Below are 16,668 nucleotides of genomic sequence, written 5' to 3'. Positions count from 1 at the left end.
AGTGTTGCGTCTGTGAAACCATCCCGACTCAGATTAATAGCTCCATAAGCAATCAGCGTTGACGAGTTTTGCTGCCTGCTTTCTGCTCTCAAGCGATGCTACTAGCCTGTCACACTTGAAAGGCCGTGTTCCTGTTCCACGACATAGATTCTGGTAAGATCATTTACATTTTTTATACATGTATGATAACGCTAGAAGACAGGGTCACAGTGTGACTCCTTTTATCTGTATAGAATCAAGGGTTAATATCTCCTGAGGGGGGAGTATTGAACGGGGGAATAATCTTATATGTTTGATTTTATGCTGCTTTTATGTGTTAGATGTTATGAGCGCATAGGCTGTTATGGAATATACAGGTTTCACTTTCACTTTGAGAGTCATGCAGCTTACAAGCTTGGCACACTTTTGCACTAGCAATGGAGGCTTCTGTTACTTAGAGGGCACGCCCTCTATTCCTAAATAGTAATTCCTGTTTATAATGTGAGGAGGCCTTACTGCCCCCTCAATTATGTTCCATATGCCTTCATAATGTGATAATATCAAACATGTTTGATACCACTGAGCCGTCTGAGACTTTAGAGTATGAACATTCTGGGTCAGAGTCTGCTGCCTCTAAACCTCCGGCTGCGGAGGAACCAGACTTTAGTTTTAGGAATTTGCGCTTTCTTCTAAAGGAATTTTTTTTTAGAATTCAGTGGTTCCAGAGGCCAAATTTCCTGAGAAACCTTTAATTCCTAAATTGGATAGAGTTTGAGGACAGGGTGGTACCTTATCCTTCCCTGCTCCTTTTAGATGGCGAACATATTAAGAATGAATGGGACTGGATTGTTCCTCTCTTCTCCCTTTAACAAATCGTTCCTGACCCTTGAGTCTCAATGGAGTTATGAGGTTCCATCCCTAAAAGGGATGGCGCTATCTTCACCCTTGCTAAACATATTACTATCCTGTTTGAGGATAGCTCTTCATTTTAAGAGCCCATGGATAAAGGATGTAAACTTTGTTAAGACAGTTGTTTTCAACATATTGAAAATATTTGTTTCAACCAGAGGGGCCATTGCCGCGGTTGCTGGAGAAACTACCTTCAAGTGTGACTCTTGATAGGATTGATCGGGGTGGAGAGGTCCCCTCGACGTTACTCAGGAAAGATTTACAGCCTTGAGGGTTGCTAATTCTTTTATCTGTGATGCTATTAGGCAGATTATTCACCTAAATGCTAACGCTTCAGCCTTTTCTGTTAATGCCCGTCGGGCTGTGCCTGAAGTCATGGTCTGCGGATATGACTTCTAAGTCTAGACTTCTTTTCTTCCCCTTTAAGGGAATGATTTGTTTCGTCCAGGCCTGGACTTAATTATCTCCACGGTCAAAGGGGCCAAGGGTGCCCTTCTACCGCAAGAGAATATGAACGAGTCTAAGGGACACATTTTCTTTCTTTTCGTTTTGATAAAGTCCATGTCAGCAGTCCTCCACTAAGCTTGAGCAAACCAAGAGCTCTTGGAAACCGGCTCAGTCCTGAAATAAATCCAAGCAGAGCAAGAAGATCACAGAGTCTAAGTCCACATGAATGGGCGGTCCCCGGTCCTCTTCTAGATCGTGTAGGGAGCAATCTGTCGCTCTTTTAAGTCACTTGGTTCAGGGACGTGCAGGATCCATGGGTCCTGGAGATCATAGCTCAGGGTCACAAGATAGGTTTCAAGTCTCACCAACCCAAGGGCAGTTCCTTATCTCTCCTGTCTTCCTGACCAGAAAGGAGGGAAGCCTTTCTGGGGTGCATATGGGATCTCCCGGAGCCTATCGCAGTGAGAGGTTTGGGATACTATTCAAACCTTTTCATGGTTCCAAAGAAGGAGGGAACTTTCCGTCCAATTTGGACCTGAAGTGCTTAAACAAGTTTTTAAATGTCTCCTCGTTCAAGAGGGAGACAATAGGTCCATTCTTCCCCTCGTTCGAGAAGGGCAGTTCATGACCACAATAGATCTGAAGGATGCTCCCTTCACGTACCTCAAGGACCACTTCCAGTTCCTAGGGTTTGCGTTCCTGGCCCTACACTTCCAGTTTATTGATCATCTGTTTGGTTTAGCTGGTATAGTGGTGAGCATAACTGCCTTCCAAGTAGTTGACCCGGGTTTGATTCTCGGCCAACACGGCATTCTCCAAAAAGTTTTTTGGAGAGTGGACCTTTCGGAATTTCTCCTCTGTCTCCTTTGATCCCATGTATGGAAGATAAATCTAGAGAGAGTTTTCTTGTATCGAGTACCAGGGTGGAATTCCCGGGTACTAAAATAGTCTCCATAGACATGATCATTTTTTAACAGACCAGAGACGTTGCAGGCTAGCTTCAACATGTCTTGCCCTCCAGACCTCCTTAAGGCCATCAGTGGCTCGGTGTATGGAGGTGATTGGTCTCATGGTGTTCAGCATGGACATAATTTCCTTTGCAGTGGAACGGCGATCATTTGGATCTGTCTCAATAGATTTCTCTGGACAACAGATCAAGAGAATCGCTCTCTGGTGTTTTTGTCCAGATCACTTGTCCCAAGGGATGTCTGTCTCAAGACCATCCTGGGTGATTATGACTATGGTTGCGAGTCTGTCAGGAGGGGGAGCTGTTTGGGGTGTCAGGAAGGCACAGGGCCTATGGACTCAGGAGGAAAAGCTCCTTCCTGATCGCACTGACTATAATGAAGTATGCGGTATTGTTAAAAAACATTTCAAACTCCTTGTAGCAGACGATAAACTTACTAATTGTGTGGCTGAAGGGATGAGGTGTTCTTACCGCCGTAATAAAACTCTTGGCAATTACTTATCACCTACTGTTTTGAGTCACCCACGGGCCACAGTAAGTTCATGGCTCACCCACAAGGGTATGTTCAGGTGTGGGAGTAGCAGGTGCAAACCGTGTGACTGTATAAATACATCTGACACATTTACGTCCTGTGTCACACAACGCACATATGAGATAAATTTTTGTTTAAACTGTACATCCCAGTTTGTAATATATCTCATAACTTGCACTTTGTGCATGGTTCAGTACGTAGGACTTACGACACGGGACATAAGGTCCCGTATTAGGGAACATTTATCCACCATCAGAGTGGGGAAATCATCCTCGCCTATAGTTCAACACTTCTGTACCAAACACAACAAAGATGATGCCTCTTTCAAGTGGCAGGCCATAGATCACATACCCACTCCTAAATGGGGTGGGGATAGACAAAAGCTGCTTGAAAAGCGTGAGATGCTTTGGATATTTAAACTTTCCACCAAATTACCGCTTGGCCTCAATGCTGAGTATGATTTAATTAACTATTGGGAATGATCCATTTACAAAATGGACATTGTCCGATATACCTAGGTTTGCTGTCTGCGTAGTATTCCTCTTTTAGTGGTATCATTATATCTTTATCTCATTTTACCACCCATATATCTAAGGTTTCCGGTTTTTACATCTAGCTTTAATATCTTACAACTTACACATACCTTGTATGCAACAGATAACAATTGCCCAATTTATATTTTTGTTGCTATTGCTTATTTTCATATTTAATATTCAGTTTGGATATTTATATTTATATATACACATTTATGTATGTTTATTTTAAGCTGTAGCAACGTTTATTATGGGCCCTATTCATTAATTTGTCTGTGTTTATTATAACATAATCTATCAAGATTTTTAGATGTAGGACCGATGTCTATTTTGTTCATTTTTGCCCTATACATCCTTTTATTAATGAATGTTCATTATTGCAATGGGATGGTTGTGTGTATATATATATATATATAGTCATATATGAGCTTTAGGAACTAGGGTTGATCTTATAAAATTGTTTGTTGTGTTAGACATTCATTCTGACAGGTTCAGTGTCTCATTAGATACAAGTGTGTGATGTCATAAAGGAGTATCCTTATTTAAATATGTTTTAACCAATAGGGGGTTTACACACCCTTTTTAAGTTAAGCTCACAGTTTGTTCCTTAGCAGTAGTGATTACGGCACAACGCCGAAACGCGTATACTGTCTTACTTCACTTGTATTTTTTTCACCTCCATGAACTTTTTAATGCTTTTGCATCAATAAAAGCTACGTTTTATTTTACCTCATCGTTGCTGTTCATTGTTATTTCTCTTTGGGTTGGATGTCTAATGCCCTTACGAGCAGCAACACTTCCTAAGTGGCAAGCCGTGTAGTCGGCTCCTTTGGTGAGATAATTCACAGCATTGAGATTGGGATACTTGCATTGGCCCAGACGCACAAGCCCACGGACGCACCTCCTGCTTCCAGCTCCCTCATTGGTTCACAGAATATTGTGGTCATTTCCGGTTTGACGGCTCCTGAGAAGTTAGCGGCTGCACATTGGTGCAGCGTTTCTTCACCGGGACCCACTGTGAGGAAGCCTGGTCTTCGTAGGGACGACTGGAGAACTAAGGAAAAACAAGCAGCAGTTGAGGTGCAGGGCGGTTGTCTGACAGCATCTGTAACAGAGCCTGGACTTCGAGAGGACAGATCGGTGGGTGCGCTGAGCCGGCTTCCATACATTGACATATTACTCCTTAGCAGGTACTGTTTCCTCAAGTTGTATTCAGGGATTCATTTCCCCTCTGTTATTGTGGACATTTGTAAGCAATATTAACTAGTATCCACATATAAGGAGCAGCATTTTAGCTGAAAGGAAACACTTTTTATGAAATACTCATTACTTGCTTTTGGTATATATTGTTCTTAATGGAATTATCACCCACCATCTACCACACTGAGTGATTTTAAAGCCACATTAACCTCTTCCTCATCCTGCTACTTGGTTTATTTATGAAGATCTTATGACGTCTCATTACCAAGTTACCCAGATATGGATCAAAGTACAGGGATCCTCAGGCGGAGCTAATGGATGCATTAGCGGGGCCTTGGAGGTTTATTCTAATTTATCTTTTACGGCCGTTACCACTACTTTCTATGTAGTGGCTCGAATCAAGCAGGCGTCAGTGATCCTGATTGATCCGTCTTGGCCACGAAGGATATGGTACGCGAGCTAGTGTGGCTGTCATTATATCCTCTGTAGAAGTTACCTTGTCGCAGGGATCTGCTGACCAAGGTCTCTTTGTTCATCTATGTCTAGATCTCTGAGGCTGACTGCGTGGAGATTGAACGCTTAGTCCTAGCCAAGAGAGGGTTTCTGAGAGTGTTATTTCTACTCTCATTCAAGCTCGTAGCTGGTTTCTCGTTGCATCTATAATAAAGTGTGGAGGACCTACTTATGCTGTTCTCCAGGATGAACTGGAGAAGGGCTTTCTGCAAGTCCCCTGAGGGGACAGATTTCGGCCCTGTCTGTGTTACTGCACAAGAGGTTCGCTGAGCTTCCTGATGTGCAGTCACTTGTTAAGGCTCTGCTATGATCAGACTTGTGTTTAGATCTATTGCTCCTCCTTGGAGTTTAAATCTTGTTCTTTAGGTTTTGCACGGGCTCCGTTGGAGCCTATGCATGAAGTAGACATTAAATTACTGTCTTGGAAGGTTCCTTTTCTACGGGCTATTGCTTCTGCGCGCAGAGTATCTGTGATTACTGCCTTGCAATGCGTCCCTCCTTATCTGGATTTCCATGCTGATAAGGCTGTTCTACGAACCAAGTTAGGTTTTCTTCCTAAGGTTGTGTCAATTTGCAACATCAGTCAAGAGATTGTGGTTCCTTTCAACGTGGATGTGGTTTGTGCCTTGAAGTCCTATCTTCAGACCACGTAGGAATTTAGACAAACTTCTTTCTCTGTTTGTTCTTTTTCCGAGAAGCGTGGGGATCAGAGGGCCTCTTCGACTTCCTCATCTTTTTGGCTGAGTAGTGTCCTCCGTTTCGCATTGACAGAGGGACATAAGCCTCCTCTGAGGATTACGGCTCATTCAACTAGAGCTGTGGCCTCTTCTTGGGCCTTTAAGAATGAGGCTTCTATGGAGCAGATTTGTCAGGCGGCTACTTGGTCTTCTTTACATACTTTTGCAACATTTTACAAATTTGATGTTTTTGCTTTGGCAGAAGCAGCTTTTGGGAGAAAAGTTCTGCAGGCTGTGGTGCCCTCAGTATAGGGTCTGCCTCCTTTTACCCTCCCGTTTTTTTTCATTCAGTGTGCTCTAGAGCTTGGGGATTTGTTCCCACAAGTAATGAATGTAATTAAGATGGAAAACATTAATTATTCTTACCTGATAATTTCATTTCCATCGGTGGGAGGAGAGTCCACTGCTCCCGCCCGTTTGCTCCGATCAGCGGACCTAAAATTAATATTATTCTTCTGGCACCATTTATACCCTGATATTTCCCCTACTGTTCTTTGTTCCCTTGGCAGAATGACTGGGAGATGAGGGGAGTGGGGGAGGTATTTAAGCCTTTGGCTGGGGTGTCTTTGCCTCCTCCTGGTTGCCAGGTTCTTAATTCCCACAAGTAATGAATGAAGCAGTAGACTCTCCTCCCACAGATGGAAATGAAATTATCAGGTAAGCATAATTTTTGTTTTTGTGCACGTCAGTGGGCTGTGTATAGAGGGTGTTTTGTTTTATTTTTTTTATTTATTTTTCCCCCCTTATTTCTGCACACTTTGTGTGAAGTATGACCTGCGTCCCTAGATTGCAAGAATAAACTAATTAGGTTTGCTAGACCTCTATCGGGAGACCTTGTTCTGAGTACTGTTATGTTTATGGAAAATATGTTTTTTTAGGGTAATTTTTTTATCTATATGTATTATGTTAAGAGCCTGGACTACCACAAAAAGCCTTTGAGATCCTCAGTTTATTCATTATTTCCATTTACTATTAAAGATGCAAAAATATGATAGGTTTGTTCTATCATCTGTTTTTTGGAAGCTTGATTGAAGTTTTTGATTCCTCTGAATTTGTCATAATAATAATAATAATAATAATAATAATAATAAATAGCCGTTAGGTGTGTGCATTAATATGTAGCATAATAAAGTGTCATTTCACAGGTTAAAAGAAGAAGCAACTGAACAAACTGCAGCTCTGAAAAGTTCCCATCGTAGAGAAATAGAAAAGATAATCTGTCAACATGCAGTGGAGCATTCAGCATCAAGAGTAGCTGAATTAAGTAGTACAGTTTCAACACAAGAGGTAAGCACTTCTGCTCTGCTAACGCTCACAAAACATATTCACTTGTGTATCAAATACAAAGCTCTGTTTTAGGAAGCACAACAAGAATGAAGGAGACAGTAGAGAGTGTATCAGTTAATATAATATATATATATATATATATATATATATATATATATATATATATATATACATAATATATATATATATAAATTTGTGTGTGTGTATATATATATATATATATATATATATATAGTATATGTGTGTGTTTGTGTGTATGTGTATATACAGTGGGGAAAAAAGTATTTAGTCAGCCACCAATTGTGCAAGTTCTCCCACTTAAGAAGATGAGAGAGGCCTGTAATTTTCATCATAGGTATACCTCAACTATGAGATACAAAATGTGGAAACAAATCCAGACAATCACATTGTCCGATTTGGAAAAAATTTATTTGCATATTATGGTGGAAAATAAGTATTTGGTCACCTACAAACAAGCAAGATTTCTGGCTCTCACATAACTGTATATTCTTCTTTAAGAGGCTCCTCTGTCCTCCACTCATTACTTGTATTAATGGCACCTGTTTGAACTTGTTATCAGTATAAAAGACACCTGTCCACAACCTCAAACAGTCACAATCCAAACTCCACTATGGTGAAGACCAAAGAGCTGTCGAAGGACACCAGAAACAAAATTGTAGACCTTCACCAGGCTGGGAAGACTGAATCTGCAATAGGCAAGCAGCTTGGTGTGAAGAAATCAACTGTGGGAGCAATAATTAGAAAATGAAAGAAACACAAGACCACTGATAATCTCCCTCGATCTGGGGCTCCACGCAAGATCTCACCACGTGGGGTCAAAATGATCACAAGAACGGTGAGCAAACATCCCAGAACCACACGGGGGGACCTAGTGAATGACCTGCAGAGAGCTGGACCAACATAACAAAGACTACCATCAGTAACACACTACGCTGCCAGGGACTCAGATCCTGCAGTGCCAGACGTGTCCCCCTGCTTAAGCCAGTACATGTCCAGGCCCGTCTGACGTATGCTAGAGAGCATTTGGATGATCCAGAAGCGGATTGAGAGAATATTATATGGTCAGATGAAACCAAAGTAGAACTGTTTGGTAGAAACACAACTTGTCGTGTTTGGAGGAGAGAGAACACCATACCTACTATGAAGCATGGGGGTGGCAACGTCATGCTTTGGGGCTGTTTCTCTGCCAAGGGAACAGGACGACTGATCCGTGTACATGAAGGAATGAATGGGGCCATGTATCGTGAGATTTTGAGTGCAAACCTTCTTCCATCAGCAAGGGCATTGAAGATGAAATGTGTCTGGGTCTTTCAGCATGACAATGATCCCAAACACACTACCCGGGCAACGAAGGAGTGGCTTTGTAAGAAGCATTTCAAGGTCCTGGAGTGGCCTAGCCAGTCTCCAGATCTCAACCCCATAGAAAACCTTTGGAGGGAGTTGAAAGTCCGTGTTGCCCAGCGACAGCCCCAAAACGTCACTGCTCTAGAGGAGATCTGCATTCAGGAATGGGCCAACATACCAGCAACAGTGTGTGACAACTTTGTGAAGACTTACAGAAAACTTTGACCTCTGTCATTGCCAACAAAGGATATATAACAAAGTATTGAGATGAACTTTTGATATTGACCAAATACTTATTTTCCACCATAATAAGCAAATAAATTATTTTCAAATCAGACAATGTGATTGTCTGGATTTGTTTCCACATTTTGTCTCTTATAGTTGAGGTATACCTATGATGAAAATTACAGGCCTCTCTCATCTTCTTAAGTGGAAGAACTTGCACAATTGGTGGCTGACTAAATACTTTTTTCCCCACTGTATATATGTGTGTGTATATATATATATATAACACACAGAGAAAACCCAGCACTCACTTACAAGCTCTCAGCTAAGATTTAAAAGCAAAAATGGAAAGGTTAGTCACCGCATCTGGCCAAATGGGACAAGCTCAGGTACCACGTCAAGGTCCTCTCCAATACCTGAGATGCAAGCTTTCAAATCCAAACAAACTGAAAACAAGGGAAGGGTGCACAGGAATATGTAACCACCCTAGACATATACAAAACACGGAAGGGAACTGCACTCTCATACCGGACCGGGTACACATCCCATGACCCTGCAACATGCTCAGCCCTGGGTGCCACTGGCACTCACAGGAAGCTGTGCTGTCCCCAGAGCCACAAGCAGTTAACCCCAGACAGGTCTGGGTGCAAGAACCATAGGGAAAATTACAAAACAAATTAATACAACACACAGAGAAAACCCAGCACTCACTTACAAGCTCTCAGCTAAGATTTAAAAGCAAAAATGGAAAGGTTAGTCACCGCATCTGGCCAAATGGGACAAGCTCAGGTACCACATCAAGGTCCTCTCCAATACCTGAGATGCAAGCTTTCAAATCCAAACAAACTGAAAACAAGGGAAGGGTGCACAGGAATATGTAACCACCCTAGACATATACAAAACACGGAAGGGAACTGCACTCTCATACCGGACCGGGTACACATCCCATGACCCTGCAACATGCTCAGCCCTGGGTGCCACTGGCAATCACAGGAAGCTGTTCTGTCCCCAGAGCCACAAGCAGTTAACCCCAGACAGGTCTGGGTGCAAGAACCATAGGGAAAATTACAAAACAAATTAATACAACACACAGAGAAAACCCAGCACTCACTTACAAAAAAGCAAAAATGGAAAGGTTAGTCACCGCATCTGGCCAAATGGGACAAGCTCACAAGTTACATATTCCTGTGCACCCTTCCCTTGTTTTCAGTTTGTTTGGATTTGAAAGCTTGCATCTCAGGTATTGGAGAGGACCTTGACGTGGTACCTGAGCTTGTCCCATTTGGCCAGATGCGGTGACTAACCTTTCCATTTTTGCTTTTAAATCTTAGCTGAGAGCTTGTAAGTGAGTGCTGGGTTTTCTCTGTGTGTTGTATTAATTTGTTTTGTAATTTTCCCTATGGTTCTTGCACCCAGACCTGTCTGGGGTTAACTGCTTGTGGCTCTGGGGACAGCACAGCTTCCTGTGAGTGCCAGTGGCACCCAGGGCTGAGCATGTTGCAGGGTCATGGGATGTGTACCCAGTCCGGTATGAGAGTGCAGTTCCCTTCCGTGTTTTGTATATATATATATATGTTTGGCGCCGATAGACTTGCTCGACACAGAGTTGCCACAAACCTTCTATTTTTAAAAAGAGCATTATCTGCGAAGCGCAATAAAGCAAAGTGCAATAAAGAGAGGTATGCCTGTACCTGATAACACCTTTTGATTATCCATATTTATTCTTTATAGTCTATACCAAAGTAAACACGTACGGCTAGATTTAGAGTTTGGCGGTAGCCGTGAAAACCAGCGTTAGAGGCTCCTAACGCTGGTTTTAGGCTACCGCCGGTATTTGGAGTCAGTCAGGAAAGGGTCTAACGCTCACTTTTCAGCCGCGACTTTTCCATACCGCAGATCTCCTTACGTAAATTGCGTATCCTATCTTTTCAATGGGATCTTTCTAACTCCGGTATTTAGAGTCGTGGCTGAAGTGAGCGTTAGAAATCTAACGACAAAACTCCAGCCGCAGAAAAAAGTCAGTAGTTAAGAGCTTTCTGGGCTAACGCCGGTTCATAAAGCTCCTAACTACTGTACTCTAAAGTATACTAACACCCATAAACTACCTATGTACCCCTAAACCGAGGTCCCCGCACATCGCCGCCACTCAATTCAATTTTTTTAACCCCTAATCTGCCGACCGCCACCTACGTTATACTTATGTACCCCTAATCTGCTGCTCCTAACACCGCCGACCCCTATATTATATTTATTAACCCCTAGCCTGCCCCCCACAACGTCGCCGCCAGCTACCTACAATAATTAACCCCTAATCTGCCGACCGCAAAGAGCCGCCACCTACATTATAGCTATGTACCCCTAATCTGCCCCCCTCAACGTCGCCTCCACCTGCCTACACTTATTAACCCCTAATCTGCCGAGCGGATCTCACCGCTACTATAATAAAGTTATTAACCCCTAATCTGCCGAGCGGATCTCACCGCTACTATAATAAAGTTATTAACCCCTAATCCGCCTCACTCCCGCCTCAATAACCCTATAATAAATAGTATTAACCCCTAATCTGCCCTCCCTAACATCGCCGACACCTAACTTCAATTATTAACCCCTAATCTGCCGACCGAATCTCGCCGCTATTCTAATAAATGTATTAACCCCTAAAGCTAAGTCTAACCCTAACACTAACACCCCCCTAAATTAAATATAATTTAAATCTAACTAAATAAATTAACTCTTATTAAATAAATTATTCCTATTTAAAACTAAATACTTACCTGTAAAATAAACCCTAATATAGCTACAATATAAATTATAATTATAGCTATTTTAGGATTTATATTTATTTTACAGGTAACTTTGTATTTATTTTAACCAGGTACAATAGCTATTAAATAGTTAAGAACTATTTAATAGCTAAAATAGTTAAAATAATTACAAAATTACCTGTAAAATAAATCCTAACCTAAGTTACAATTAAACCTAACACTACACTATCAATAAATTAAGTAAAATACCTACAATTACCTACAATTAAACCTAACACTACACTATCAATAAATTAATTAAATACAATATCTACAAATAAATACAATGAAATAAACTAACTAAAGTACAAAAAATAAAAAAAAACTAAGTTACAAAAAATAAAAAAATATTTACAAACATCAAAAAAATATTACAACAATTTTAAACTAATTACACCTACTCTAAGCCCCCTAATAAAATAACAAAGACCTCCAAAATAAAAAAATGCCCTACCCTATTCTAAATTACTAAAGTTCAAAGCTCTTTTACCTTACCAGCCCTGAACAGGGCCCTTTGCGGGGCATGCCCCAAAGAATTCAGCTCTTTTGCCTGTAAAAAAAAAACATACAATACCCCCCCCCCCCAACAGTACAACCCACCACCCACATACCCCTAATCTAACCCAAACCCCCCTTAAATAAACCTAACACTAAGCCCCTGGAGATCTTCCTACCTTGTCTTCACCATGCCAGGTATCACCGATCGTTCCAGGCTCCGAAATCTTCATCTAAGCCCAAGCGGGGGCTAGACATCCATCATCCGACGGCTGAAGAAGTCCAGAAGAGGCTCCAAAGTCTTCATCCTATCCGGGAAGAAGAGTAGATCCGGACCGGCAACCCTCTTCTTCCAAGCGGCATCTTCTATCTTCATCCGATGAGGACCGGCTCCATCTTGAAGACCTCCACCGCGGACCCATCTTCTTCCGACGACGACTTCCCGACGAATGACGGTTCCTTTAAGGGACGTCATCCAAGATGGCGTCCCTCGAATTCCGATTGGCTGATAGGATCAGCCAATCGGAATTAAGGTAGGAAAATTCTGATTGGCTGATGGAATCAGCCAATCAGAATCAAGTTCAATCCGATTGGCTGATTCAATCAGCCAATCAGATTGAGCTCGCATTCTATTGGCTGTTCCGATCAGCCAATAGAATGCGAGCCAATCGGAATTCGAGGGACGCCATCTTGGATGACGTCCCTTAAAGGAACCGTCATTCGTCGGGAAGTCGTCGTCGGAAGAAGATGGGTCCGCGGTGGAGGTCTTCAAGATGGAGCCGGTCCTCATCGGATGAAGATAGAAGATGCCGCTTGGAAGAAGATGGTTGCCGGTCCGGATCTACTCTTCTTCCCGGATAGGATGAAGACTTTGGAGCCTCTTCTGGACTTCTTCAGCCGTCGGATGATGGATGTCTAGCCTCCGCTTGGGCTTAGATGAAGATTTCGGAGCCTGGAACGATCGGTGATACCTGGCATGGTGAAGACAAGGTAGGAAGATCTTCAGGGGCTTAGTGTTAGGTTTATTTAAGGGGGGTTTGGGTTAGATTAGGGGTATGTGGGTGGTGGGTTGTAATGTTGGGGGGGGGTGTAGTGTATGTTTTTTTTTACAGGCAAAAGAGCTGAATTCTTTGGGGCATGCCCCACAAAGGGCCCTGTTCAGGGCTGGTAAGGTAAAAGAGCTTTGAACTTTAGTAATTTAGAATAGGGTAGGGCATTTTTTTATTTTGGGGGTCTTTGTTATTTTATTAGGGGGCTTAGAGTAGGTGTAATTAGTTTAAAATTGTTGTAATATTTTTCTGATGTTTGTAAATATTTTTTTATTTTTTGTAACTTAGTTCTTTTTTATTTTTTGTACTTTAGTTTGTTTATTTCATTGTATTTATTTGTAGATATTGTATTTAATTAATTTATTGATAGTGTAGTGTTAGGTTTAATTCTAGGTAATTGTAGGTATTTTATTTAATTAATTTATTGATAGTGTAGTGTTAGGTTTAATTGTAACTTAGGTTAGGATTTATTTTACAGGTAATTTTGTAATTATTTTAACTATTTTAGCTATTAAATAGTTCTTAACTATTTAATAGCTATTGTACCTGGTTAAAATAACTACAAAGTTACCTGTAAAATAAATATTAATCCTAAAATAGCTATAATATAATTATAATTTATATTGTAGCTATATTAGGATTTATTTTACAGGTAAGTATTTAGCTTTAAATAGGAATAATTTATTTAATAAGAGTTAATTAATTTCGTTAGATTTAAATTATATTTAAATTAGGGGGGTGTTAGTGTTAGGGTTAGACTTAGCTTTAGGGGTTAATACATTTATTAGAATAGCGGTGAGCTCCAGTCGGCAGATTAGGGGTTAATGTTTGAAGTTAGGTGTCGGCGATGTTAGGGAGGGCAGATTAGGGGTTAATACTATTTATTATAGGGTTAGTGAGGCGGATTAGGGGTTAATAACTTTATTATATTAGCGGTGCGGTCCGCTCGGCAGATTAGGGGTTAATAAGTGTAGGCAGGTGGAGGCGACGTTGTGGGGGGCAGATTAGGGGTTAATAAATATAATATAGGGGTCGGCGGTGTTAGGGACAGCAGATTAGGGGTACATAGGGATAATGTAAGTAGCGGCGGTTTACGGAGCGGCAGATTAGGGGTTAATAATAATATGCAGGGGTCAGCGATAGCTGGGGCGGCAGAATAGGGGTTAATAAGTGTAAGGTTAGGGGTGTTTAGACTCGGGGTTCATGTTAGGGTGTTAGGTGCAGACGTAGGAAGTGTTTCCCCATAGACAACAATGGGGCTGCGTTAGGAGCTGAACGCGGCTTTTTTGCAGGTGTTAGGTTTTTTTTCAGCTCAAACAGCCCCATTGTTTTCTATGGGGGAATCGTGCACGAGCACGTTTTTGAGGCTGTCCGCGTCCGTAAGCAACTCTGGTATCGAGAGTTGCAGTGGCGTTAAATATGCCTGTAAGCTCCCTTTTTGGAGCCTAACGCAGCCATTCTGTGGACTCTCAATACCAGAGTTATTTTAAAGGTGCGGCCAGAAAAAAGGCAGCGTTAGCTACGCGGGTCGTTACCAACAAAACTCTAAATCTAGCCGGTAGAGTGTAAATTCTACATTGTAATGGAGATGTTGGTGAAATAACTTTTCTACTTTTTATTGCAGGGCTCGACAAACCTTTACACCACCGGCACATTTAAAATTGGCCCCTGGTGCCTTGGTTTGGAGCCCCCAAGACACCCCAGGGTGCCCCCTACTTACTCCCGTTGGCTGTCACTTTTCACTGCCACTGGATCCTTTCTAAGTAGTGCATCTGGGAACTACCGGTCACGTCCCATTCATAGCCATACTCCTGTAGTCAGTGTCTTGTACGTGCTAGAGGGGCCAGTTGCAATCAAAGCATTGATAAGTTTTTTAGGCTTTACAAAAAATTATGTGTACATTGGTAAAGCCTCCCACAAATATCTAAAGCACACAGTATGCAGTTTTTTGATGCCGCTTATAGAGCCCAGTGGTTCATAATACACAACAAATACTTAAAGGGACATGAAACCCAACCTTTTTCTTATTATTATTTTTCATTATTAAAATAGAGCATGTGATTTCAAACAACTTTCCAATTTACCTTTTTAGCCAATTTTCTTCATTCTCTTGGTATCCTTTTTTTAAGGAGCAGTTATGCACTACTGGTAGCTATCTGAAGACTGGTGAACCAATGAAAAGAGGCATTTTTGTGCAGCAACCAATCAACAGCTAGCTCCCAGTAATAGATTGCTGCTCCTGAGCCTACCTAGGTATGCTTTTCAACTAAGGATACCAAGAGAATGAAGCAATTTAGATAAAAGAATCAAAATGGAAATTGTGTTTAAAGTGACATGTTCTGTCTGAATCATGAAATACAATTTTTGGGTTTCATATCCCTTTAATTATGCATGGCTGCATACAATAAAATAAATGCAATGGTACAGTTAAAATCTAACTTGGAATCAATGCACAAAAAACTAAATTAGAAAGAAACCCACATTGTATTGTGACATACATAGAAAAGTTCACAGAGAATGCCCACAAAATTTCATGGATGTTGTGTTCTTCTCAAGTTGTAAAAAGGATTAACAAATGAGGCAAATAGTTTTTGCAAAAACTTAATATACTAGGGGAGTCTGAAAACACCTTGGCCTAGATTTGGAATTTGGCGGTAGCCGTGAAAACCAGCGTTAGAGGCTCCTAACGCTGGTTTTAGGCTACCTCCGGTATTTGGAGTCACTTAAAAAAGGGTCTAACGCTCACTTTTCAGCCGCGACTTTTCCATACCGCAGATCCCCTTACGTCAATTGCGTATCCTATCTTTTCAATGGGATTTTTCTAACTCCGGTATTTAGAGTCGTGTCTGAAGTGAGCGTTAGAATTCTAACGACAAAACTCCAGCCGCAGAAAAAAGTCAGTAGATAAGAGCTTTCTGGGCTAACGCCGGTTCATAAAGCTCTTAACTACTGTACTCTAAAGTACACTAACACCCATAAACTACCTATGTACCCCTAAACCGAGGCCCCCCACATCGCCGACACTCAATTACATTTTTTTAACCCCTAATCTGCCGACCGCCACCTACGTTATTTTTATGTACCCCTAATCTGCTGCCCCTAACACCGCCGACCCCTATATTATATTTATTAACCCCTAATCTGCCCCCCTCAACGTCGCCTCCACCTGCCTACACTTATTAACCCCTAATCTGCCGAGCGGACCGCACCGCTACTATAATAAAGTTATTAACCCCTAATCCGCCTCACTAACCCTATAATAAATAGTATTAACCCCTAATCTGCCCTCCCTAACATCGCCGACACCGAACTTCAATTATTAACCCCTAATCTGCCGACCGGAGCTCACCGCTATTCTAATAAATGTATTAACCCCTAAGGCTAAGGCTAACCCTAACACTAACACCCCCCTAACTTAAATATAATTTAAATCTAACGAAATTAATTAACTCTTATTAAATAAATTATTCCTATTTAAAGCTAAATACTTACCTGTAAAATAAATCCTAATATAGCTACAATATAAATTATAATTATATTATAGCTATTTTAGGATTAATATTTATTTTACAGGTAACTTTGTATTTATTTTAACCAGGTACAATAGCTATTAAATAGTTAAGAAC

General features: G+C 41.3%; 1 protein-coding gene across 1 annotated transcript in view; it reads left to right on the top strand.

Moving 5' to 3' along the window:
- Nucleotides 1-16,668, top strand: part of CEP162 (centrosomal protein 162) — a 450,005-nt gene that overhangs the window by 403,979 nt on the left and 29,358 nt on the right. Inside the window, exon 24 of the mRNA XM_053710490.1 lies at nucleotides 6,963-7,104. Coding sequence (XP_053566465.1) covers nucleotides 6,963-7,104 — 142 coding nt within the window. The remainder of the gene's footprint in view (nucleotides 1-6,962; nucleotides 7,105-16,668) is intronic.

Source organism: Bombina bombina, chromosome 4 (assembly GCF_027579735.1).
Source record: "Bombina bombina isolate aBomBom1 chromosome 4, aBomBom1.pri, whole genome shotgun sequence".
Taxonomy (NCBI): domain Eukaryota; kingdom Metazoa; phylum Chordata; class Amphibia; order Anura; family Bombinatoridae; genus Bombina; species Bombina bombina.
This window is presented reverse-complemented; position numbering and strand designations above follow the sequence as displayed.